The sequence below is a fragment of the Chanodichthys erythropterus genome, chromosome 9, assembly GCF_024489055.1.
Source record: "Chanodichthys erythropterus isolate Z2021 chromosome 9, ASM2448905v1, whole genome shotgun sequence".
NCBI lineage: Eukaryota > Metazoa > Chordata > Actinopteri > Cypriniformes > Xenocyprididae > Chanodichthys > Chanodichthys erythropterus.
In genome coordinates, this window is record NC_090229.1 from 16,307,299 (window position 1) to 16,334,492 (window position 27,194).

The 27,194-nt window shown below is 37.9% G+C and overlaps 2 protein-coding genes across 6 annotated transcripts; one reads left to right on the forward strand and one right to left on the reverse strand.

The window, feature by feature from the left end:
* Nucleotides 1-1,880: 1,880 nt before the first annotated feature.
* On the forward strand, nt 1,881-4,245 carry rassf11 (Ras association domain family member 11). Its single transcript, XM_067394781.1, has 2 exons — nt 1,881-1,983; nt 2,303-4,245. Exons 1-2 carry the CDS (start codon nt 1,881-1,883, stop codon nt 3,634-3,636), a joined length of 1,437 nt encoding a protein of 478 aa, XP_067250882.1. The 3' UTR covers nt 3,637-4,245.
* Nucleotides 4,246-5,884: 1,639 nt separating this feature from the next.
* csde1 (cold shock domain containing E1, RNA-binding) lies at nt 5,885-26,940 on the reverse strand. 5 transcript variants are annotated; one of them, XM_067394778.1, is made up of 21 exons: nt 26,867-26,940; nt 22,515-23,277; nt 17,772-17,945; nt 16,899-17,097; nt 16,059-16,168; nt 15,410-15,496; nt 15,127-15,224; nt 14,947-15,028; nt 14,431-14,559; nt 14,142-14,267; nt 13,817-14,032; nt 13,588-13,728; nt 13,147-13,314; nt 10,150-10,257; nt 9,658-9,833; nt 9,457-9,569; nt 9,251-9,370; nt 8,968-9,146; nt 8,371-8,534; nt 8,019-8,151; nt 5,885-6,803 (listed from the first exon to the last, which is right to left on the reverse strand). In XM_067394778.1, the coding sequence occupies exons 3-21, from the start codon at nt 17,913-17,915 to the stop codon at nt 6,702-6,704; spliced, it is 2,595 nt and encodes an 864-aa protein (XP_067250879.1). In that variant the 5' UTR covers nt 17,916-17,945; nt 22,515-23,277; nt 26,867-26,940; the 3' UTR covers nt 5,885-6,701. The 5 variants fall into 5 exon arrangements, with proteins under 5 accessions (XP_067250879.1, XP_067250880.1, XP_067250877.1 ...); XM_067394779.1 differs by having other exon boundaries at nt 5,885-6,885; XM_067394776.1 differs by having other exon boundaries at nt 16,002-16,168.
* Between the last annotated feature and the right edge of the window lie 254 nt (nt 26,941-27,194).

Below are 27,194 nucleotides of genomic sequence, written 5' to 3' on the forward strand. Positions count from 1 at the left end.
TATATATATATATATATATATATATATATATATATATACTACCAGTCAAAACATTAGTATTTTTAATGTCTCTTATGCTCATTAAGGCTACATTTATTTAATTATAAATACTGAAAAATAATAAATATAATTACAATTTAAAATTATGGTTTTCTATTTTAATATACTTTGAAATATAATTTATTTCTGTGATCAAAGCTGAATTGTCAGCATTATTACTCGTCTTCAGTGTCACATGATCCTTCAGAAATCAATCTAATATGATGATTTATTATCAGTATTATTTTATAACCTGTGATAATATCAGCATTTATTTAAAATAGAAATCTTTTGAAACAATATACACTACCATTCAAAAGTTTGGGTTCAGTAATTTTTTTCTTTCTTCTTTTTTTTTTTTTTTTTTTTGAAAGAAATCAATACTTTTATTCAGCACGGATGTGTTAAATTGATACAAAGTGATAGTAAAGATTTATATTGTTAGAAAAGTTTTATATTTTGAATAAATAAATACAACTTTTTAACCTTTTATTTATCAATGAATCCTGAAAAAAGTATCACAGGTTCCAAAAAATATTAAGCAACACAACTGTTTTCAACATTGATAATAACTGAGTATCAAATCAGCATATTAGAGTAAAGATGCTGAAAATTCAGCTTTGCATCACAAAAAATAAATTATATTTTAGTATATTTTAAAGTATATTAAAATAAAAAATCCATAATTTTAAATTGTAATAATATTTCACAATATTATTGTTTTTTCTGTATTTATTATGAAATAAATGCAGCCTTAATGAGCATAAGCGACTTCATTCAAAAACATTAAAAATAGTAATGTTTCCAAACTTCTGACTGGTAGTGTATACACTTCTAAAAGAAACCATTACAGAACTCAGAAGAACATTTTTTAAACAAGTAGGCCTTAATTTGATTACCACATGCCATTCAATCACAAAATTAAAAATGTACACATTTTCTATTAGTCACAACTTGTCCTTTCTTGTAATATCTGATAAATTGAGACCTTTAAAACCAGTTACATTTAATATTTGTTTTCTAACATGTTTTTTCTAACATGATTACAACAAATTAAATCTAGGCAAAAGTAAATATGTATTTGAACTAAACATTAGCTCATATAGTGTATTCATGAATTCATAGTCTGTGCTCATGTTTTCTTCAATATCTCACTACAAGGACATCAAAGTTTTTTTTTTTTTTAAGATATTGAAGAGATTAAATCATGCAAGAAAACATACATGTTTAGTAACTGAAGCCCTGTTTTGGTAGCAGTATAAGTCAAAAGTAAACATGTTTACTCAGGTTCAACATAATTAGCATCCAAAAAAAAAAAAAAAAAACTGTCTGGGGAAATCATGCACTGCACTGCAGACAAACACACATACCAACATCTACAGCCGAGTCTGAGTTATCAGTCTTGATCTGAGTGTTTACTAAAGGGAAGGGTTTGTACGTGTTCAGCTAAGTCAAGGATGACAAGACTTTTCCATGTAAACTAGGGCAACATTTACCAAACTGCCTCTTATTGAAGTGCAAGGATTTTATACGAGTCAACTGAAGGAATCTTCTGACCGGCAATACAGGTACAGTACACACCCTTCACAATGAATCGTACAGTAATCCAATTTTCATTTTCAGAACCACCTTTTTATAACATTTGCTTGTTTATTGTTCAGAGACTTTTTTCAACATAAACCAATGATCAGTAATTTGTTATAGAGTGAATACAATGAACTTGTAAAACCATTCTTCTCTCACTGGCAGAGTAATTTTATTGGATTTATATTTTGTGAGAATGAGACATTCTAGAAATGTTTAAACAGAAAAAACAAACCGCTGATGTATTTTCTTTTAGAATGGAGGTAAAGGTGTTTGTTGAAGGAGTCCAGCGCATTGTTTGTGGAGTCACTGAGAAAACAACATGTCAGGAGGTGGTCATCGCTTTAGCACAGGCACTTGGTAAGTAAATGCCTGGGCCAACTTCTCAGAGTTTATTATTTCATAAAACTTCTTCTACATAATTATGTAATGACCACTATTAGTTTACAAGTCTCTTAAAGACCTTAAAGGTATAGTTCACCCAAAAAAGAAAATGAAACATCCTCATTTACTTAACCTCATGTTGTCCCAAACCTGTATGACTGTATTTCTTATGTGGAAATTATGTGATAATGTGACCTAATTAACTCTCATTATATTGGTAAAACATTCATCAAAATATCTTTTTGTATATTCGTCCCATAAATATCACTTTTTGATGTTCTCTTCTCACTCTTAGCTCGCACTGGTCGATATACTCTGAGAGAAAAATTCAAAGAATTTGAACGTAACGTGTCTCCGGATGAACGTCTCCTGGAGTCCTTGGAGAAATATGGTGAGCAAGCTAAGGAGGTGCAGCTCACTTTGAAGCATATCGGTCCATCGCTTGGGGAAGAAACAAACCAGCCCATGGCCCTATTGAGGCGAGCGGAGGGAATGGGGAGAGCACGGAGAGGCAGCGGGGCAATTGCCCTACAGCGTCAGAGTCTCCCGCTGCTATCACACCTCTGCATTCACTCCGAGCCACCCCCTGAGGAACCAAAGAAACCAAAGCGGAAGTCACTGACGCTAATGGAGGAAGCATGGGGTTGGTTGGAAAATTTGGGCAGGGGCGGGAAGCAGCAATCAGGACAAGATAAGGAGAAAAACAAGGAAGGCAATAAAGGAAATGGGCACTCCGATAACGCATCTCTTAAACCAACCAAAAGTATCCCGTCCTCTGGGACACCGCTGTCGAGGGACAAAAAAGACAAAATTAGAGCACCACATCAGCCTTTGATCAGTTGCCTTGGAAACCGTTGGAGATGCACTGATAATGGTGCTGAATGTGAGAGACAAGAGGAAGAAGTACAGAAAGATTCAAAGGACCTGAAAACCATCAATCCAGTAGTTCCTATGGTCAAAACAAGCCATGTTGAAAGCGAGAGTGAGGAGATTTCACATTTAAGGAGATTAGTTGTCCAGAAACAGGCTTGTCTGCAAGAACTAAATCTCAAAATCGAGTCAACAGACCAGCTGATCTTTGAGCTTGAGCAGCTGCAAGCCACCAGGGAATTTTCAGAGTCCCAGTCAGAAGAAGAGGAACAGCTCAAGTTCTGGCTCAATGAGCTCAAGGCGGAGGAAGTCTTTGAGAGAGACCTTCAGACGCAGTTCTTTCAGATAAAAGAAGCAGCTAGAGAGTGCAAAGTTAAACTAGAAGAGTACAAGCAGAAAATGCAAGCAATGGACCTGAGAAACTCCCAGCAGAAAACAGGACATGACAACATCACTGCACAGAATAGCCAAGTAGATGTGCCAAAACATGCCCAAACAAGCATCAAACAAATACAGATCTCCGCAGACGGAACGCATGGAGATGGTGGAACAAAAAGGGTGATAACAATGCTGGAGTCCAAACTCCCATACGTGTTTGTTTCAGCAAATCAGATATCACATCCTCCTCCAAGCGGACCAGCAGACCTGAGGGAATGGTGGACACGATGGTCTCAAAGCCAGAATCCAACATCAGTGACAAAACCCAAGACAGTGCATCGTTCTGAAATCACCATACAGCTGGGAAGCACCAGAGTTTAAGCACATGAAACCCCTTCTTTTCCATTCAGGGATATCTTTATTTTTAATGGCACAAAAGTTTGCAAAGGCATGATTTACAGGTGCATCTCAATAAATTAGAATGTCATGGAAAAGTTCATTCATTTCAGTAATTCAACTCAAATTGTGGAACTTGTGTATTAAATAAATTCAGTGCACACAGACTGAAGTAGTTTAAGTCTTTGGTTCTTTTAATTGTGATGATTTTGGCTCACATTTAACAAAAACCCACCAATTTACTATCTCAAAAAATTAGAATACTTCATAAGATCAATAAAAAAAAAGGACATTTTAAACAGAAATGTCAGGCTTCTGAAAAGTATGTTCATTTTTATGCACTCAATACTTGGTTGGGCCTCCTTTTGCATGAATTACTGCATCAATGCGGCGTGGCATGGAGGCGATCAGCCTGTGGCACTGCTCAGGTGTAATGGAAGTCCAGGTTGCTTTGATAGCGGCCTTCAGGTCATCTGCATTGTTGGGTCTGGTGTCTCTCATCTTCCTCTTGACAATACCCCATAGATTCTCTATGGGGCTCAGGTCAGGCATGTTTGCTGACCAGTCAAGCACAGTAACATTGTGGTCATTGAACCAGCTTTTGGTACCTTTGGCAGTGTGGGCAGGTGCCAAATCCTGCTGGAAAATGAAATCAGCATCTCCGCAAAGCTTATCAGCGGAAGGAAGCATGAAGTGCTCTAAAATTTCCTGGTAGATGGCTGCGTTGACTGTGGACTTCAGAAAACACAGTGGAACAAACACCAGCAGATGACATGGCAGCCCAAACCATCGCTGACTGTGGAAACTTCACACTGGACTTCAAGAAACATGGTTTCTGTGCCTCTCCACTCTTCCTCCAGACTCTGGGACCTTGATTTCCAAATGAAATGCAAAATTTACTTTCATCTGAAAAGAGGACTTTGGACCACTGAGCAACAGTCCAGTTCTTTTTCTCCTTAGCCCAGGTAAGACGCTTCTGACATTATCTTTGGTTCAGAAGTGGCTTGGTACCTGGAATATGACAGTTGTAGCCCATTTCCTGAAGACGTCTGTGTGCAGTGGCTCTTGATGCACTGACTTCAGCTTCAGTCCACTCCTTTTGAAGCTCTCCTAAGTTCTTAAATTGGCTTCGCCTGACAATCTTCTCAAGCCTGCGGTCATTCCTTTCACTTGTACACCTTTTCCTACCACAGTTTTTCCTTCTAGTCAACTTTCCATGAATATGTTTTGGCACAGCACTCTGCGAGCAGGCAGCTCTTTCAGCAATGACCCTCTGTGGCTTACCCTCATTGTAGAGGGTCTTGATGATCATCTTCTGGACATTTGTCAAGTCAGCAGACTTCCCCATGACTGCTGTTGGGATCACTGACCTAAACCCAGTATTTATACCCTGAGAATGGTAATTTAATAGAACTTGAAATTAAATATTCTAATAATTTGAGATAATGTTTTTTTGGTTTTGATGAGCAGCAAGCTGTAATCATCAAAATGAAAACAAAAAAGTCTGGAAATATTTTACTTTGTCAAATAAATCTAGAATATATTTATTTTTATTACCTTTTGAATTACAGAAAAAAAAAAAAATTCATGATATTCTAATTTGAGATGCAACTGTATATGTCTAAGGTCTCAAGGTTCTGTACAGTACATTGCTAGTAGTAAAAAAATTAAACATACTACACTTTTGATTCTCATAAAATGTTTATTTCAATTGTTTCATTGTTTCAAGACCATTAACAAAAAGTATATAGGAGAACCTTAAGGTTCAACACAAACCCAGGGTGCTCCAGAGAATATTCATGACAGTAATAGTTCCATTTGTCATAAGAAGCACTGCAAATAGCCTCTATCAACATAATTTCTCTGCATGTTTTTAAATGTTATTTATTACACTTCCCCCATTTCTCAAGATCTGCACACATTTGCTCGTTTTATTCAGGTTTTCAAAAGGTCCACCCAAGTAAAAGCACACAATACATACAGTATATCTCAACCCACAGGTTTGGGGGACGCATACCATTATTCTCTACTTGGAAAAAAAGCCACCCTACAATTAATCTTATATTCTGGCGGCTGTTTGGGGATAGAGGAGACACCAATTTTTTTATGTTATTTTTTGTTTTGTTTGTTTTTAGGCACCTTTTTCTTAATTTATTCATTAGCAGACATTGAGTTTTAAGTTGAACTCAAAGGAGGAAGAGGAAAAAAAAAAAAAAAAAAAAAGTATGTGTGCAAAGAAAAAGCTATATATTTAAAAAAAAAAAAAAAAAAGACCGCAGGCTACAAGATGCCATTAGGAATTCTGCACTTGCCCAGACGGAGCTAGTGAAATCAGGGCAGGAATTAAAAAAAGGCTCCTTAAAACAATATAATTTGTATACAAATCAAAAATGGTAATTTACACAATCAAAAACCATACACAAGCGAGTTCTGAGCGCAGAAAAAAAATTTATTTCATTTTCAGATCCATGTTAAAAGCTACTCAAAGGAATTAGGTGTGGAAAATGTGAGTGAAAAGAACTTTAAAGTCATATTTCATTTCTCACCAGAAAGAGGCCAACAATCTCTCAACATCACCTGGGTGAGAAACTCAACATGGGGAGAAGTATTCAAGTGATACAGGAAGAATAAAGTATATATAACGGAAGTCAAAATACAGACAGGCAAAGCTACTCTAAAACAATAACTCACTCACACAGCAGCAGGTGCAGAATTCCTGGCATTTCAATTTCAGCAGAAATGAAAAACGGGTCAACCAGTCCCCACATCTCAATCTAAAAGATGTGAGAACTACAAACCCCTTTATTTCCCCTCATATCCTCTGCACAACAACAACAACCTTACAAGTTAACTTTTTCCAAACGTGATGCATACCACACGCACACAACACGAGGGGGTTTTGCTCAAATTACAACCACACAAAACCATCACGCATACAATGAAGACAATGAGATGAGAATTTTCTTTTGCAAGGGATCCTGTGACAAAGGAAGGGACCTGTGTGTGCTAATGTTCAAGTCTTGATTTGTTTGTTATTCTGTGAATTGCGTTTATGGGTGAGAGAGAGAGAGAGAGAAAATGAGTGTGAGAGAAAGACACACAAATCCTTTCCTCTGCCCCTTGACGGATTGCTTTTCATCAAGGCGTTTCATCTGTAGTGAAGAAGAGGAGAGGGGTGAACAGTACTCAGTCAGTGATACCAGGCTGGCGGAGTTTCCTTTCTACACTGAAGCCCTGTATGAACAAAACACTAGGTTAATATAAAAGATCATCCAACTGTTACAAACAACGCAGTTTTAGGAGAAAAAAAAAAAGCTTAAAGTGTTAGTTCACCCAAAAATTAAAATTATGTCATTAATGACTCACCCTCATGTCATTCATCTTCAGAACACAGTTTAAGATATTTTAGATTTAGTCCGAGAGCTTTCTGTCCCTCCATTGAAAATGTATGTACGGTAGACTGTCCATGTCCAGAAAGGTAATAAAAACATCATCAAAGTAGTCCATGTGACATCAGTGGGTTAGTTCGAAGTTTTTGAAGCATCGAAAACACATTTTGGCCGAAAAATAAGGAAAACTACGACTTTATTCATCATTGTCTTCTCTTCCGGGTCTGCGGAGTCATGAACCCGGATTGACAACAGACCCGGAAGAGAATACAATGCTGAATAAAGTTGTAGTTTTCCTTATTTTTGGACCAAAATGTATTTGATGAAAAATTCTAACTAACCCACTGATGTCACATGTACTACTTTGATGATGTTTTTATTACATTTCTGGACATGGACAGTATACCATACATACATTTTCAATGGAGGGACAGAAAGCTCTCAGACTAAATCTAAAATATCTTAATTTGCGTTCCGAAGATTAAAGGAGGCGTTACGGGTTTGGAACGGCATGAGGGTGAGTCAATGACATAATTTTCATTTTTGGGTGAACTAACCCTTTAAAGGGTTCTGAAATCAGCCATCACTAAATAAGTCGTTATTTTGTTTTGTTTTTTTGGCGCTCCAAAAATATTCTCTTCACTTAATAATATTAATATTGAACCACTGTACTCACATGAACTGATTTAAATATGTTTTTAGTACCTTTATGGATCTTGAGGAAGTGTCATTGCTCCCTATGGAGGCCTCACTGAGCCATCGGATTTCAACTAAAATATCTTAATTTGTGTTCCAAAGATTAACAAAGGTTTTACGGGTGTGGAACAGGTGAGTAATAAATGACAGAATTTTAATTTTTGGGTGAACTAACACTTTAATTTGTTAACATAATAAACTGCCTGCACAAAATTAAAACAGTTAATTTTGGATTTTCTTGGAAAATCCAAATAAATGCTGAAAAGAAATGCATCTTTTTACCTTTGAATTGTCTGGGCCACGGGGCTGTCTGATAATGACAAGACGGGGGGCGTTGGTGTCATCAAGAGTGATGCTCTTCAAACGATTGACAAGTCTGTCAGGTCGAGGTGTTGCTACTGGTTTCGGACCCTCACTGTAAACAAAAACAAAAAACTGGTTAGATTTGATAAAAAGCAAATACAACTATAACACTATTTACTGCTCTGGGGCGTGTTCACGGTGTGTGTGTGTACTTGGATGGGATAAATGCAGAGCACAAATTCCGAGTATGGGACACCATGTCACAACACTTTCACAACTCTATAACGACTTTATATTAAATCTAACTGAGAAGCACACCCAACAGTCTTACCTGACTCTGCGAACATTGCAAGCACTGCATTTGCCTGTGCGTTGGTTCAAAATCACAGAAAACTCTACTTCATCACCAGCCTGCAGCTCCAGACCATCCTGCACCTCCTTGACATGGAAAAACAGCTTCTTGCTTTCTCCAACTTCGTATGTGATGAAACCAAACTGGAGAAACAAAAATCAGACTACTTTTAGAAAGTGTCTTACACTTTCTTATAGGGCTGCACGATTAATCGCATGTTATTCTCACGCGCATTTCGTCAGTAAAGCCGGTTCCCTGATTACCGCTAAATCGCCATCACCTGCTTTTAAACGGAGCGCCTTTTAATAGACAGAGCCGTAGATCACAGACAAGCCACGCAATATCGCGTTCATTATCGCAGGCGATTCATCTGCGATATGAACGCGATATTGCGTGGCTTTTCAGTGATCTACGGCTCTGTCTATTAAATGCCGCTTCATTTGAAAGCAGGTGATGGTGATTTAGCGGTAATCAGGGAACCGGCTTTACTGACGAAATGCGCGTGAGAATAGCATGCGATTAATCGTGCAGCCCTACTTTCTTACATCATTAAACTCACAGTGGACATGAGTTTACCTGATCTTTGACGCACTCCACCAGGGCTCTGCGCTGAGGCACAATGTTGCAGGCCATCTTTTGTCCCGTCTGGGCCATTGTACACAACTGAAACTTCACCATTTCACCCTTTTGCAGACAATCACCTTTATTGGCCATACCAACAATGCCGAATGGATAACTCTGACCCTTACTGGAGCCTGGTAAAGTGATTAAGCAGAGAACAGTTATTAAATGGTTTCTGTTACAATGAACTCTAGATAGATTTTAAAAGACCTACACACAAAATATTGAAGTCACTCACCATCCTCTGTGATCTCAATAAGGCCTTGATACTCTGTCTGAGAAGGGTCCACACTGCGCAAAGGCCGAACCACCTTCCCCAGGAACACAGTATTGCTCACATCCTCTCCTACTCCATTCACTGACACACACACACACAAACAGTTGTGTCACTTGCATGAACCAATCATTAATGGCAAAAGCCCATAAAAAGTCTCTCCAACATACCAGCTGCAACTTTGGTGACCTTCTCGGCACTGATTTTGTTTCCTTTACCCTTGGAGAGAGTGTACTCCACCGTATCCCCCAGGTCCATGTTATCCACATCCCCACATACCTCACTGCACACAATTCAGAGTAAACCATGACAATCCCCCCCAAAAAAAACAAACAAAAAACACACACACACACACACACACACACACACACCTGTAGTGGAAGAAGATCTCCTGATCATGATTGGCTGTTTCTATGAAGCCAAAGTTATCCTTCAGTGTTGCAATGTATCCCAGAAGCCTCTTGGTGCCAACAGCACGATTAAGGATCTTGAGGGACACAGCACTTTGCTGTCCAGTGCGTTTCACTTCACTGATGGAGAACTCCACCTAGTGGAGACACATCAGTTCACATTAGAACAAAAATGTTTCTGCACTTCTGATCTTGATTAGAAATTGCTTTAAAAACATGAAAAACTTAAAATATATGCATTTGATTCTTATATATTTTATGCAAAAAATTCTAGATAATATTTGTCTCCTAAAACAGTTATAATAAAATGCTTCCAAATAAACAAAATGCTTACTATAATATGATTAAAATTTTTCAGGTTAAGCGGAGTTTAACATCATGGAAAACTACCCCTATTAGTCAAAGGATAAATTCAGCAAGCACAAGCAACACTGAGTCACAGTGACAATGTACCTTGTCTCCAAGTTGTGGGTAAACACCTCCCTCCAGGTCTTTAATATGGTAGGGAAGAGTGCTTTTCTCTCCACTTTCTTCATAAGCAATCAAGCCTTCCTCTGCATCCTGGTGATGGCACAAATACAGTCACATAAGGGCCAACAATGTCTTAATCTTGGACTTACATTGACATACAGCATGAGTCTTCATCTCAAAAGTATACATGACTTTAAATGTTTTAAAGTAGTGTCAGTGCTTAAGGTCAGCATCCACACATCAGACTGCAGATGCTTGAGGACCATGTAAAGATTGAGACCGTCCAAATACCCACACTTGTGGTCTTGGCCACTTGAGAGCACATGCACGCAAGAAGAAGTAAGTGTGCAAGATCAGTGCCTTTAACACACACCATTTCAAATAACACTTCGGAACGGTATTCTAGGCTGAGTGTATCCCATCATATGTCATGTTCAGGAACTCACATGCAGCGAAATGTTTTCCATTACATGTCATGATTTTGGGGCAAGTTAAATTAAATATTACATAATTTGGTAGTAAAACAAAGTTTTGCAATTTTTATTGGTGCAAAGATGTATGCGTCACAACATTTGCAACTTAACTTTATCACTTGATTAGAAGCACCACAATTACTAAATCGTCGCCTGTTGGCGCTTTTCCACTGCACGGTACGGCTAGTAGTAACACCTCGGTTGAGGATTCAAGCATGCTATACTAATACTCAATTGTGACGTGTAAACACTCCAGATCACTGACTGGTCAGAGAGAATAGCAACATCCACAGAGACAGGCAGAGACACTACCAGCATCACTGAATTTGTTGCACAAGACACCAAACCTGCTGGATTTAAATAGTCAGCAACAGCCACAACAGTATTTGTTTGCAAGACTTTTTTGAACGAGTTGTAAATTAAAAAAAAAAAAAAAAAAAAAGTCTGTACCGTGATCAGTAGACGAGGTGGTGGTGCAACTATAACATCTATAATCCCATCCACTTTGAAGCAGTACTAACTGCAGTGGAAAAGCAAACGGAGCCAAGTGAGCGAGCTGTACCGTGGTGAGCAGAGTCACACCACGAACAGGAAATGTGCCAATAGGGACTACTGAACAGACATTTAGAAGTTTATTTTAAAATGCTAAATATTGAAAATAAAAATAAAGCTCTGTATTTTTACAACACTAAAGTGCGTCCCATCAGGTAACCAGAAGTTCTACACACAGTGGCTGTCTCCACACCCACTTGAACACTTGGGCTAAATACAGGATCTTGTCGTGTAAGAAGACAAGAAGTCAAGTGCAAAGACCAATTTGGGTTTTTGGACAGGCCCAATGTGTGTCTGGATATCAGCAGCAATACATTTTGAAACTTCTAACTTGCAAAAGAAATATCCAAACAGACGCAAAGCATGGGAAAAAATGTGTATTCACACAATGAGTAAATAAAGAAACTCAAATGTTTAATGAAGGATTAAGTCATCATGCGCATACTAACACTAGGGGTAAAACTGCTCCCATACAGTTTGCCACCCACGCTTCAGTGCACATTTGTACCACAGTTGAAAATGTATGAATTGTGGTGTCCATTTTCAAGAGTAACTGCATGAGCAACACAGAAACTGAACCGTTGTACCCCTCACACAAGAATGCACACAGTGAGTGGCACAGTTTGAGTTGTGGTTATGAGGTTTACATGTCTGTATGACTTAAAGCTGTTAAATCATTCTCAGCTCATGCCAACCGGCCTCATAACCAAACAGACAAACAGATCAAACTGACCTTTTCTACTTTACCCTTAAAAAAGGAGAAAAGTATGTAGGATTAGACACACCCGTGATTTATTCTAACCAATCAGAATGTTTGAAATGCAGGCGAATTAAAATTAGAAATTATTACAATAAGCTAAATCTCATCCTTGGTACTTTTAAAAATTTGCCTCTTAAATGCGTGGAGATCTTGTTGTCAGAATAGGATTTTCTGACAGCATGATTGAACTGGTCTATATTGTGGAGGAGAGGCAGCATGCAGAAAACAGCAGCCTACCTTGTCTTTTTTCTAATGAAGACGAGCATGGTTAAAAAAAAAAAAAAAGAAAAAAAAAAGAAAAAAAAAGAAAAACAAAGACAGAAAAGAAGGTCAGACAAGAGGCAGTAGCATTTCACAGCACCTCAAAGCCTGCTATTGTATTTCATGCTTGTGTCAATTAAGAGGGAGACAAGCAGATAGAGGAAATAAAAGCTAAAGTTTGGAAAGTAAAATTATAAACGCAAATATTGAGCAACTGAATCCTTCCATGTTCAAATTCCCTCATTTCTACTTATGGTTCTGGTGGTTCTACACTAAATTTCCAAAGATGTGTACTTTAAGGACCCTTAGGGGCCATTCACACATGATGAAATACCATAAAATCAACTACATTTACACTACCGTTCAAAAGTTTGGGGTCATTAAGATTTTGAAAGAAATTAATACCATTATTTAACAAGGACACATTAAATTGATCAAAGACATTTAAAATGTTACAAAAGATTTCCATTTCAAATTCATTTTATTCATCTATTAAAAAAAAAATCCTGAAACAAAAATGCATCCCAGTTCAATCCACAATATATTAAGCAGAACTACCATTTAAAACTGTGATAAGAAACGTGCCTCTATAGCAGTGGTTCTCAAACCCCCCACCACTGCACATTTTGCATGTCACCCTCATCTAACGCACCTGATTCAAGTCATCAGCTAATTAGTAGAGACTGCAAGAGTTGAATTGGGTGTGTTAGATAAACCTCTGATCTATAGCACCAAATCAGCATATTACAATGATTTTGTGGCTTCTGAATTTAATTTGTAATAATATTTTACAATAGTGCTGTTTTAATGTATTTTCGATCAAATAAAGGCAGCCTTGGTAAGCATAAAAGACGTAAAAAAAAAAAAAAACATCTTGCCGATCCCAAACTTTTAAACAGTTGTGTAGCTTCAGGAAGTCAAGAGTTGGTTTACCTTCTCTTTGACCTTGCTGGGGCTGTAGTTCTTGTTGGTGGTAGCAGGCACGGCTTCTTTCTCCACCACCCCCACAAAACGCAGCTCAGACTGAGTGTGGAATGACACTGTGCCCTTGGGCAGCTTTTTGATCCGCACGGCATGGTTTCTTTGGGCTGACAGCATGTCCTGATGGAGGCAAGAGGGGGTGTTTTAAAGCTGGATTGAGGCAATGTAAGATCGATTTTTACTTTTGCCTCTGCTTTGTTTACAGTATAAACAGTTGACCAGTCTGGGTTTTTCAAAGGCTGATTTCAATATCTTGAGAGCAGGATGTCCGTCGGACATCAAATTATTGACATAAAAAAAAAAATACATAAATAAATAAAAATAATTTATTGAAGCTGAGAGAAAATCAGCCACACAAAAGTGGCTCTGGTTTGGCGATATCTAGAAACTCACAGGGACAACGGTGAATTCCACTTCATCAGAAATGTGCAGTTGGCTCTCTTCCAGAACCTCGCTGAAATGAAAGAACATTCGGGCATCACGGTCCACACATTTGATGAAGCCAAAACCATCACGCACGGCAGCTATCACACCCTGCACAAAAAAACAAGCAAAGAGACAAAGCCAACATTAGTAAAAAGTAAAAGCCTTGCAATAAAATGACAAAATGCTGCTGTTGTACCATTTCACGGGTCTCCTTGGTGAAATGGAAGGTGTCAGGGAGGATGTCGATATTTGTTGCTCTCTCCAGTTTGTCCCGACGGTCAGTGGATATATTGAACTGGACATGGTCGCCCTCCAGCAGGGTCACTTTGGACTTGGTGTCCTTCTCCCCAAATAGCAGCTCTTTGTCAGTGAAATTAATTCTGGCACTGATTCGCCCAGGCAGCGGGTCGTTCTGAGTGAGACAAATGGAGTCTTATTCGATTTAACATGCAAGCAGTATCTATATGGTAATGTTATCTAGGGAGTCTGGGAAGACTAATGACAAGAGCTGATTCACAAACCTGATTCTTGGTAGGGACCTTGGGAATAACCTTGGTGACAGTGCCCTCAAAGGTTTCAATACTAATATCCTCAAATATAACCGTGCCCTGAGGCAGCAGTCTCACATCTGTGGCCACTTCCTTGCCCTATGAGGCAAAGAGAAACCTCTATAAATATGTTTGAAACAGCAATGCTACTCATGCATTTCACTCAAAATGTATGAAAGTAAAAACTTCAATGATTTTTTTAGTTAATAACAAAAAACAAATTTTGCTTTTAGAAGTCCTTTATTTCTGCTGAAGTGCTTACATTTCTTTCTTTAATGGTGAATTCCACGTCATCTCCAGCTTGTAGAGCCTCCAGATCCCCTTTAAACTCACTGTAGTGGAAGAAGATCTCCTTCACAACATCTCCTCGTTCAATAAATCCAAAGGCCTCCTGCAAGTCACAATCATAGCTTTAAAAACAGGCAAAAAAATATGCAAATCTATACTTTGACAAATGAATTTTACCATTCAGAACCTAATTCAAGCACTCAATTTAAAAAAAAAAAAAAAAAAAAAAAAAAAAGTAGAATTCTAATTTCAAAATTGTACATTTTAAAAATTTGCAGCTGGATTCTAAAAACCCAAATTCTTTGACATTTTATAATTTTAAAAACAATCAACAACAACAAATAAAACTTAACCCAGACTAAAGAGATAAGAGCAGTCTGAAGTACCTTCCCACCACATGGCAGGAGATCAGTAGTCCTCAGTATTCAGAGTATATAAAAAAAATAACGCAGCTACTAACACAAAACTCATCTTTGAATCAGATCCTTACCTTGGTAGCACAAACCACTCCCTGACATCTTGACTGTTGCTTATTTACCAATACAATGTTGTGAGCACTAACAGCACCAGTACTGAAAGAAACAAAAAATAAATCATTTTCACATTAATTTTTTTTTTTTTTTTTTGACATTTTACCTACATCAATTAGACATTAAAGAAATCGACTTACTGCTTGTTGGTCTCCATGTAAAAACTGACTTTGTCTCCAGTATCTAAAGAAACATTTCCTTCCACATCATCAGGGGTATAGGTCAAATAAAACACTTCCTGTGAGAAATATCAAACCAAACATTTTGAGAAACATCAACTACCAAAATCAATGCACCACCTAGAGACTAATATGAACCATAGTACTGTTCTTTTATGTTAAATTCAGTACATTTTTGTCTAGGTTTGCTGATTGTGTTTAAAATGTTTAGGAAACTCTACAAAGGAGGATAAATGACACTCACCCCATTCCTCTCATAACACACACTGCCTGTGGGCACTTGACCAGGTGCAGACTTCCCGTCCAGGTGAGAGGGGATAGCTGATACTACCTGAAGAAAAGGACCGTACAAACAGACAAGATGAGGTTAGAGGTTGTATTGGTGAGAGAGACAGGATCAATGTTAATGCTAAAGAGAATATAAACTAAATAAGATTTTTAATTAAGAACAGCATTAAGGTAAAGATTTGACTTGTTTGTCTGAGTTCAAGGAACCAGTAATAAACTGAATATTTAAATACATGACTGACAGATTTGACATTGACAACAAATCAAGATTTTTTTCTCCCACAACTATATTAAATGAGGATGAAAAGTCCCCCCAACAAGACCACAAAACACGAAGACAATCAAGCTCATTGTGAACCCACACAAAACAAAACAATAGCATCAGGTTGGTTAAGGATTGCTAGATGTAATTCCTGATAATTGAAACCAGTGATGCATGTGGGTTTGCCTGATCAAAATGGATTAAAAATGAGCTTGAAATCCCCAACAATGACAGACATTAATGGGACAAGGACAATAAAACACAAAAGTAAAATGTGTTCCTTAACTGGATGAATAAAACCATGCAGCACAGTTAAAGGAGAGGCGTGCAAGTCAGGCCCCACCTGCCCAGAAATTCGCTCTTCTGGCAACATTTCTGCCTTGATTTTTACTAGCTTCACCGCAATTGGTTTGCCAGTGCGTCTATCAGACGACACCTCAAACTCCACATCATCTGAAAAGTAGTGGGACAGACATGACATGGAATAAGTCAATTCCTGCATTAATATTCATGTTGGAAGCAAAACAAAATATTTACTTGCATGTATTGGCTTGTCGATATTGAATCCTGACAATACATGTAATGATTTTGCTGGAGAAGTGTATATAAGTTTACAATAAAACACATTTTATTTGGCCATATGCTTCCCTAAAGATTGTCACTAGTCTAGTTTCACAAGGCCAGTTGCATAAACTGCTAAGACTAGTCTTACAAGTTAGTCATCACATTTCATAAGACTGTTCATAACCTTTTTAAGTCATTTACATAAAAATGTAGATTGGTCTAATTTGATACTAAAAAGTAAGACTGACTGCCCCTTGACTAACTGCTAGTTGGTCAAACTAGTACTTAAGATACAGTCTTAACATAATGGCTATGTTCATGCAACTGGCCCCTGTGATCTCACAACTCTCAAGTATGAGATTAAGATGTAGATAAGTCTCTCAGATTTAAACTTCATAGCGAAAAAAGGATGTTAGGGTGGGTAGGTTTAATTTTAGTGAATCAGTTCATACTGTCTGTTTAAATAAAGTTATTCATAATGCTGATTCAATGATTTGTATGGATCAAAAACATTCAACGTTTTTGGTAATAAACTTAGCCAAAATGGTTATTGTCAAAAGGCTAATAAATACACTTTTTAGTTACACCTCTGAGCCCTAGATCTTGCTTCAACTTATACCTCCAATCTTAAGCTCCTGCAGGTTGCCGTTGTACTGAGAACAATGGAAGAAGAGACGGGCCTGTCTCTCAGAGCACTGAATGAAGCCATATGATGTAAGCAGCTTTTCAACCACTCCTGTCTCACGGATTCCCATGCTCGTTCCATTGGCAAATCCACCATGGCCATTATTATGCAGCAGACTGGGGTCAAAACTCATCTATGGAGAAATAAGACACGTGTTCAAAAAAAAAAAAAAACACCTTATTCAGCTTTCAGCTCACTCTCCACACATATGACTGCTCCACAATAGATCAGAACAAGTGTGGAAATGGTAAAATGGGATGAAACAGGATTATAAATGTTGCAAAAAAACAAACAAACAAACCAAACATTTGATGCATGTAGATGCAAGAGTTTCTCTCCTCTGTGAGGCCTGCTTGAATGGGTTCCTTGATCAAAATGACCAAGATAATCAGCTTGAACTTGTACTATACTGAAGAAAACGCTTCACAAATGCAAAGTCTATTGGTTTCATATTAAACCTAGAAATTATGTTCATGCATTTAATCCACCTCACACGCATTTAGTTATATTAGAAGATACACACAAACAAACTCACCACCACATTCAGTTACAACTACGTCTCTCTGGACAACTTCATCCACAAATTGAGTTAATTGTAAGTGAACGGTCAGCAGGCATGTGGTCAAATTTAGACAAAATAAAAAAAATATACAAATACTATAGCTTTAAAAAAAAAAAAAAAAAAAAAACTCCACAAAGCCAACAGAGCTTGAAAACTCAACTCCAAGCATGCAGTTATAGTGTCAGGTATTCTTTGACCAGTGAGGAAATCAAGCCAGCACACACTGTCCCATCATGACCACTTACAGATCGCTGATACAAGGGGGTCCGCTTTTGCTTTTTGCCCCCTACCGCGCGAGAGCTATGGCACGAAACTGAGGCAGAGCGGGGGATTGGCTGGCTTGAGGTGGAGGGGGTAGGGGCAGCAACAGGGGCATCAGAGGCCTCCATCTTCAGGTGAATGTAGGGGGTGGTGGGACACTGGGGGGTATAAAGGGGGAGTGGATTTAAAAAAAAAAAAAAAAAAAAAAAGAACTAGCTAAATGAAGGATCACCAAACAGGAAGTGCCAAAAACGCATCAGCAGACCTTACTGAGAGTTCAATTCTGTACAAAAATAAATAAAATCACTCCTATAAGACATGTCAAATAGGCCATCACCACTGCGATGACCTAGATGGGTTATAAAAAAAAACAAAAAAAACAAACAAAAAAAAACAAACAAATTTTTCCTCTTGTCAAGGTGATGTTAATTACTAGCAGGTAGTTGTGAATATGTAATATTCCAAAGACTTTGATAAATCTGAAAAATAATGAGAACCCTAAACCAATCAAAAATGTGCATTTAGCTCAAAAGTCCAGAAATTATATTAAAGATAAAATGAAGTGATGAGATTGTTGGTGTCTGTTACACAAATATAAAAAGACATAACAGGGTTTTCCAGGGTCAAAAATAGTCTTCGGTGGTGGAGGACAAACACGGTCATCCACACACACAGTACAAAGAACCCTACCTGTGTGAACTGCAAGCCCATACTGACAATAAATCCAAAATAAATGAAAAGAAACTAATGTTAACTTATCCTATTTATTCATGAAATAAAATAAAAATATGTAAAAATCTGTAAATTTTTATGCAAAAAGTCACTAAGTGACTGATTTTAAAAGTTAGTAATAAAATAAAGAAAAATTACAAATTTGGCAGGTCTATTATTTTGCATTTACACTATTTCTTACTATCGAAAAACAATGGAAAAGTTAATATTGTGGGTATTATTGCAAAACCATAATTATTACAACATCAGAAACTAGTAACATTACTTCCATGGATATTCTGCATCACAGCAATCAAAGCTTTTCAGTTGGAAAAAAAAACAAAAAAAAAAAAACCCCGCTGCACCTCCAAAGTGCTCATGTGCCTCTAGCTGGGCATTTTCAGAAAAACGCTTTGGTGGACACCCTTTAATGGAATATATTTTGTTAGGCATATGCCAAATTAGTCTCTTTTGCATGTACGCAATAAAAGTCCAGAAAATTCCACAGAGTTCCTGGACATGTAAATTACGTAGTTGTAATTCATGGGTGGGGATTATGCCAACTGTGAAATTGTGCACGCCACCTTATTTACAAACAATTGGAATTCATTAACATACACACGTTTAACTATCAAATCTGAGGCTTACGAAATGTTTGTGAGTTCTCAGGAAGGTCAGTTTAATGTGCAAATTACTCTGAATTTACGAATGAGGCCCATTGTATGGAAAAAAAAAAAAAAATTGTTCCACAGAAGGAAAAAAAAAAGTAACAGGTTTGGAATGACATGAGGGAGAGTATTTTATTTTTGTTTTAGGGTGAACTATTCCTTAAACTTTAATTCCCCACCCTGTGATGGAAGACATGCTCGAGGAAATGTGTTTAGTTTGATGAAGCGACTAGGAATGGCACTACTAGACTACACAGTAACAGGAAATGGATAGATGACAGACTACGACCAGCCTCGACCACTGGGCCATTACATCAAAACAGATACAGGATATACGTTATACACCCATAAATGCTTTAGATTCACTCAGTGTCTGAAAACTAAGCCTAATATCCATTTTCAGTGAGTCAGACACTCTTCAATAGCAGCCAAATCAAAGGAGTAAAGTAAACACAGATTTGTACCAGCCACTATATTGGTCTTAGCGAAAACATGATCATCGTTCTTGCCTCGCCACCTCTCGTTGCTGCTAATCTCTATGGCAAGTGATCGAGGCCAGCCTCTAAGCCTGCTGATCAAGATGATGGGGTAAAGGAACAGCGCAGAGAGGGGCAACAGTGGGTGTTCAATGAACGAGTCGAGTTCGGGAGAGTGGGGGAAAGTAGGGTGGAGAGCGGATGGCTGGGCACTTACGGAACGGCCGTAGGGTGACAGGCTGAGACCGACGGGCGAGGTGCTGTTCAGGTCAGCGCTAACAAACGCTGCAGGTGGCGACGCCGGCAAGGTAAACTCGACAAAACCTTTCCAGGGACTACCCATAATTCTCCCATTCACAGTGGCCAAATCTACCACACCTGGGATTGATCAGATTAAGCCGTTTCCCAGAGTCTAGATTATATTTTCTTTTTAATTCAGTCGTTGTGTTGCAGCTCCTCCCTTCCCTCTCCCTTTGGTTACACACCCAACAAAACACCTCTGGATTTCTGCAAAGGTGAAGAAAGGAGGGAAGCTGTGAAAATAAACTGAGGGAAAGGCAACAAGAACAGCTAGTGAACAAAGCAGCAGAAGGGTCAGTCGAGGGCTGCGAGTGTGCGTTGGGGCGAGGATCCTAAAGACAACAACATGCCAGTGTGCCTCATCCGCACACAAGGTTGGGCCAAGACCTAATACATTCTTATAAAGACGGCTAAATTAAGTACGTATTACCTCTTTCCATCAGAAAAACATGTCTAGAGTATTTTATGTCCAACTAGAAGGAAGAATTGTTCAGAGAGTTGCAAAACATGAGCAAAGCATGCTTGAACAACTACAATAGACAGGTTGGCACTTGAGTAAACAATGAAACCAGCACAGCTTTAGTTCACTCAATATTCATACTTTGAACAAGACAAAACAGGACAAAATGAGTGAAAGAAAGTCCATTCATAAGAATTTAGAAATTGAAAGGTTTGCCCCAAAATAAATTAATTCACCCTCATGTCGTTCCAAAGACTTTCGTTCATCTTGTAAACAAAGATGTATAATATTCTCTTATCCTTTTTGTCCATCTATTATAAGTCCATAAAATAAAAACACATTAAAAAGTAAAAAAAGACATTGTCAAAGTGATCCATATGAATATGTCTGTTGACATGATCGACATGACCAATCTTTCTTTAAAAACATTTTTTCCCCCCAAGATGAACAAAATCTTAGGTTTGAAACGACATGAAGGCGAGTACAAGACAATTTTCATTTTTGGGTGAACTATCGCTTTAATTCTCTAACTTTAACTGCCGGTGAAGTTTTATGTTAAAGTTGAATGATCTCCTTTCCAAAACCTTGTGAGCTGCCTACATAGTCAGCATTTTAAGGAATCACAGGTAGGGGGAAATGCCTAGTTTTGGCCACATAATAAGGCACCATTGCATGCAAGCATCCTTCATGGAGAAGGCAATCCCATAATGCACTGCAACTGCTGCAGTGAAAAAAATCATCCAAGAAAGAAGAATTGATTATAAATAGACTTTATTAGGGATGCGTCAGAAGGCTAAATCCGATTTCAGAAAGGAAAATGAGTAACAAACACATTCTACTGAGCCCCTAAAGGAACATTGTTTGGCTTGCTGTGGTAAGGCCCCGATATGCTCATGGCGAAGTTCTTTGTTCTTCGCTTAGGGGTGAAAAGAAGTTTGAAATACGTGACCAGCGATATACTGATAGCGAACATCCGACGCTGCCCACACTGCTGAGAGCGGCATTTTGATGGATATTTAATTATGTTCTGCACACTTTCCTTTCAATAACAAAATAATCACAACAAAAATCAGAAACCAGCAAGCATTTAAGAATGTGTAAGAAAAGCATCTGATCATCATAGCAACGTTGATATGTTAGTACAAGTTTTGCAATTTGGCACTCCAGTAAAGTCACCTCACATTTATACAGCACTTCATACAATAGATTGCTTAAAATCAAGCAGCTTTACAGTATTAAACATGAAAACCAGTGTCAGGGTCTCATTTTATCAGTACAAGTACAACTCAAATCTAAATCGGCTCTCCAGTGTCTTTGTTTTTACTCATGGACGTCTGACCTTGAACTACCTACCTATTACATGAAGGCGTTTACCAGACAGAGCAAACTTTTCCTAAAGCGGTTTCGAACTCCCAAAACGAACTTCGCTTTGGCCTGATTATGTTCAAATCGACGTCACATAAGTTCATTCTTCAATTTCACTTTCGCTTAAAGAATTTCGAGGCCTGCAGTCGGTTACATTACAGTACATCAGATTTCACTTATCATGTGAAGATAGTAAGGAGCGATGACTGACAGGATGATGGAGGATTTGGTACACAACAGATTTGAGTGTCACTGACATTTTATCTTGTAAAATGATGTTGTCAATCCCGCCACAAATTCGAAAGTGAAAAGCAAATGTGCATTCAAAATGCACATTTCCTCCCATGTCCCTTTTTGAGGCTCCGCAGAATACGCCATTTCCTCTCTGAACGTAGAATTCAGCTTCAGGCACATCCCTACTTTTCATTCAATCAATACCAAAAATAAAGTTAAATCTTTCAGTTAGACTTAATTATGCAATACTTGAGTTTTATGGGGGTTTTTTTTATTAGCTTAGCAAGATGCTAATGCTAAACATTCCATTTCAGTTAAGATGCTGCTTAGAAGGCAGCTCACTAGTTTCTGGTTAACACATTTTAAGCTTTAAATTAAGAGATATAAACAGCATGAACAATCGGCCTGATTTGGCACGCTGTACATTATAAATGAAAACAAGCCAGACAAATCAGAATTATTCCTTATGGAAAGAAAAGAAAAATAAAAGGCGGAGTGTCTGGCAAGACTTACCTTGTTCTGTTGTCTTGGAAGGCTGTAATGATTTGGACCAATCAATCACTTAATCGATGCTTCAGATTCGGCTCACACACGCGCATGCACACACACTTGTAAGGTTCGGCTCTCTGGCACACGTTCTAATTACAAAAAGTTGCAAAAAATAAAGGACAAAAAGCAAAACAAAAAATAGAGATATTCAAATAAAAAGGCAAGTGCAGGTATAGGAACACTTCTTTTGAAAAAAGTGAAGGACAAAATAAAGACTAGGTGAATGGGGGAGAAAAAAAAAAGATCAGGAGGGAGGGATTCGGTCTGCAATTGACAGAAAAAAAAAAGGTCAAAACTGAAAAGACTAGCAGACAGCAGCCCTCTCCGCACCCCAGAAGAGGAAGAGGTGCGGGGAGGATGAGGAGGGCTTGGCGCAGCGTTGGGACGTGTGCTTTTTCAAAGCTGTTGAGTAGGCACAAACTTCTTGTCTCAGATCAGGTCTCGCCTTCGCTGTTAACGTTGATGGTTGGTTGCTACGCTTGTTGCGGCCTGGTTCTGTTTCTTAAATCTTTGGTTTGTTCGTTTGGTTGCTTCGTGTTGCTTTAGTTTTCTCGTTTTGTAAGCAGTGCAGTTCTTTGTCTTGATCTTCAGAGTTATTGTACCGTTGGGTCGTTTTGGGGATGCTTGTTATGTTTTCTTTTTCCTTGACGTTTCTTCTGACCGATAGATGATCTGAACTTGAAGTAGGTTTCAGATGGTACAAAAATCAATTCGGTTTCACTTCATACTGTTTAGGGGAAGAAAAAAAAAACAAAACAAAGGATATTAGATAACAGATAAGTTACATATTAAATGCATCTAGTGTAACAAAAGCTATATATTAATAGAATTCTGGTTTAGTTTTGCCCCCTAAAGTATTAAACACCCTAAAGACATGATTTAACAATCAATCCCCTCGGTCACATTCATTTAATGTGGGTTAAATGGCATGTTACTCTCCTGTTGATACACAAGCCTAAAAATAAAGTTTCCTCCGTCCTCAGTGTGCTCTGGTGTAGAGAAGAGCAGCTGACTGAAAACACACGAGGATCAACAAGCCTCAGCGTGAACCAGCAGTTGGCTGAGTATTTATGGAATACATTCAATACATTCATTCAAGCGGTCAACAACTGCAGATATTCAGCATGCCAATCATTCAGTTCCCTCTGGTCTATTACACATGAGGTGGAAGGATCAAAGAGCTTGATATATAGGCCAGTTCACTACTTGATTTAATGGATCAAGTACAGGCTTAAAATGGATGGAGACAACATCTTACATAGCTAGCCAATTCTGTACACAAGAAACAAAGAGAAACAGTTTAAAGGTGCCATCGAATGTTTTTTTACAAGATGTAATATAAGTCTAAGGTGTCCCCTGAATGTGTCTGAAGTTTCAGCTCAAAATACCCCATAGATTTTTTTAAATTAATTTTTGTAACTACCTATTTTGGGGCATCATTGAATATGAGCCGATTAATGCTGTGCGGCCCCTTTAAATCTCGTGCTCTCTGCCCACGGAGCTCGCGCTTGCCTTAAACAGTGCCTAAACAAAGTTTACACAGCTAATATAACCCTAAAATGGATCTTTACAAAGTGTTCGTCATGCATGCGTCGGACTATGTGAGTATTGTATACTGTTATAATGTTTGATTCTGAATGAATTTGAGGCTGTGATCTGCGGCTAATGCTACACTGTTGGAGAGATTTATAAAGAATGAAGTTGTGTTTATGAATTATACAGACTGCAAGTGTTTAAAAATTAAAATAGCGAAGGCTCTCTTGTCTCCGTGAATACAGTAAGAAACGACGGTAACTTTAACCACATTTAACAGTACATTAGCAACATGCTAACGAAACATTTAGAAAGACAATTTACAAATATCACAAAAAATATCATGGATCATGACAGTCATCATTGCTCCATCTGCCATTTTTCACTATTGTTCTTGCTTGTTTACCTAGTCTGATGATTCAGCTGTGCACATCCAGACATTATTACTGGCTGCCCTTGTCTAATGCCTTTCATAATGTTGGGAACATGGGCTGGCAATGGCATATGCAAATATTTTCGTAACAGTCGGTGTTATGTTGAGATTCGCCTGTTCTTCGGAGGTCTTTTAAACAAATGAGATTTATATAAGGAGGAGAAAATAATGGAGTTTGAGACTCACTGTATGTCATTTCCATGTACTGAACTCTTGTTATTTAACTATGCCAAGATAAATTTTTCATTTGAGGGCACCTTTAAGAGTTGCAATGAAACAGAAGTAGTGACATCTTTTCTTCCATATTGTGACGCACATCAGACCCGAGTGTAACAATTTGTTGAGAAAGAAAAAAAATGTAGGCCAGGGACTTGGCTCTCTGCATTGGTTGTTCGGATTTTGAGATGTGGGCATTGCACTCAAAAGTGGAGCCAGATGAACTTAAGCTTGCAAGAGCAGGTTTAAGCAGACTAAATGACTGGAGAAGTGGACTGCACCAGAGAGAAGTCACTTTCACTAAAAGGTCCAGTTATGACATTATGATTAAACTTTACAAGGTTAAAACATTTTTTTTAAACGCACATGCATGGATAGATTGATAACATTAAGAAAATGCATTTAGAAAATAGGGTGAATTTTCATTTCATGGGAACTTTAAAACAGAATTGCAAACAGGTCAAATAATGCCCATGACTTGTACGTCAGAAAAACACACATAGTGCCAGAAAAACAAACCTTGAGAGTACACTGTGTGCCTAAAAGGAACAATTCCCTTTAAATAATAATTCAGATAATTCCTGAAAACATTCATTTTAATACACTTTTATGGTATATTATCTTATGTCGTTTTACAGCTTTAAAACTTTGTCACTGTATGAAAAAGAAAAATCAGACTCTGTAAATTTCATTTTGTTTTATTGAATATTTTATGAGTTGAAAAATTCGATAGAAAACAAAAGCATGAGGGTACAAATTGCCAGGAGTGTGTTGGAATTACATTAAAGTGAGTAATATTTAATCTTTGGCTGAACAATCCCCTTAAAATGCATTAAAAATATATATTGTAAACGCACCAAAATTGGAACAACAAAAACGTGTTGAAAAACAAGTGAATTGATCCCGCCTACAGGGAAGTTCACAGACCCAAGCACGTGACGTCGACACCCTCGAGCGCGTGCTGCTCAGCTGCGCTTGACAGCAGCTCAAATATACAAATCAAAAGCTACAAAGTATATCGAAACCACTGTTCTTAGTTCACAAATTCATTTAAAAAAACGAAACTGCTGATTTCTACAGCATACATAGAAGGAAAAAAAAATAGGACATTAAACTAAGTGACGCAAGCAGCGCTTGAGCAATAGCTGGGAGTGGATCCATCTGGAGCTCATCCAAAGACAAAATCACAAGCAATGCCATTTCAGACAAGACTGAACTCCGACGAGCACATTAGAAAGTGCACTTTGAGGATAAATAAAAAAAAAAACAGTTAAAAGAGAATCTTTTCAAATATTTCAAATTTAATTTGACCTTTCCCAACACTTTAAAAAAGGCATTCCCATATCTTATTCAGTCACAACTGGGATATCATGGAAAGGGGTTTAACAAAGAACTTTACAAATATTGCTCTTATAAAAAGCAATTTCTTACTCAGAGCAATTACTTGAATTGAAACTTGTACATTCATTATAAACTGGATTTTAAAGGGTTTAATTGATTACAATTGCTTTCCAGGGCCTGCAAAAAAAAAAAAAAAAAAAAAAAAAAATTACAATTTCCAAATTTCCTGTTATTTTAAGGTTATCATGACCACGGAAATGTTGGTTTTAATAGTAATTCGTTTGGAAAGCAAGTAAACTCTTCTCCTGTCCTGACAAAAAGGGGTTTGAGTTGTTTAAGTCCAATAACTATGTGTCGATATAGCGGGACACACTTTGATCCAGTCGGGCTTAAAATAAATCACTCAACCCGACAACAAAGGCACACGGTGGCGGCTGTCGGGTCGCTCTGGACCAACGCTGTTACGTTGGATCCTCGACTGGGCGGTTTCATTTCTTGACAAGTGACCTTTGTAAAATATCTCCAATGTAGGAAGTGTTAAATAAAAACGTGTTTTTTCACGGTTTAAAGCGACTGTTCCCCAGTAACAGTGCATCGCTGGCTAACATGCTAAACCGCTAGAGCACACGCAGAGGAAACACTGCCCCCACCCTAAAACGTTTAACTATTCAAAAACACGCACGGATATTTAGAGAGTGATATAAATTCAAATGTCGGACGCTCATACGTTCATATACCCATGTGAAAATTATGTGACATCGCAACATTTAATAAATATAGAGGAAAAACTCACCCCAACAGCTTTCAGCACTGTCACCAGCGCCGCCATAAGCAGCACGGCACATTACGTAGTGAGGGGCTGTGCTAACTCTCGCGATATTAAAACAATACCGTGTGAACTGAGGGGGGACACGCCACTGGGTCAGACGTCACGTGTAAAGTACAGATAACTTCTGTTCTATATTTCTAATGTTAACTGTTTTTTTTATAGTATCAGTGATTCCTATAAGTGGTCCAAGCTTAGACTTTATTGTATCAGATTTGTCTTGTGGAAAATGCCCAACTAACTCAAGGTACCATACAATTAACCCAACACAACACGTTTTACTGTGGTTTATGAT

Coding starts and splice junctions, on each gene's coding strand:
- csde1 (XM_067394776.1), bottom strand. CDS start 17,915: ATGGAGGCCTCTGATGCCCCTGTTGCTGCCCCTACCCCCTCCACCTCA. Junction 15,497..16,001: donor TGCATGGTTTTATTCATCCA/GTTAAGGAACAC, acceptor CCTTTTCTTCAG/GTAGTATCAGCTATCCCCTC. Junction 15,029..15,126: donor TACATGGAGACCAACAAGCA/GTAAGTCGATTT, acceptor TGTTTCTTTCAG/TACTGGTGCTGTTAGTGCTC.
- rassf11 (XM_067394781.1), top strand. CDS start 1,881: ATGGAGGTAAAGGTGTTTGTTGAAGGAGTCCAGCGCATTGTTTGTGGA. Junction 1,984..2,302: donor CGCTTTAGCACAGGCACTTG/GTAAGTAAATGC, acceptor TCTCACTCTTAG/CTCGCACTGGTCGATATACT.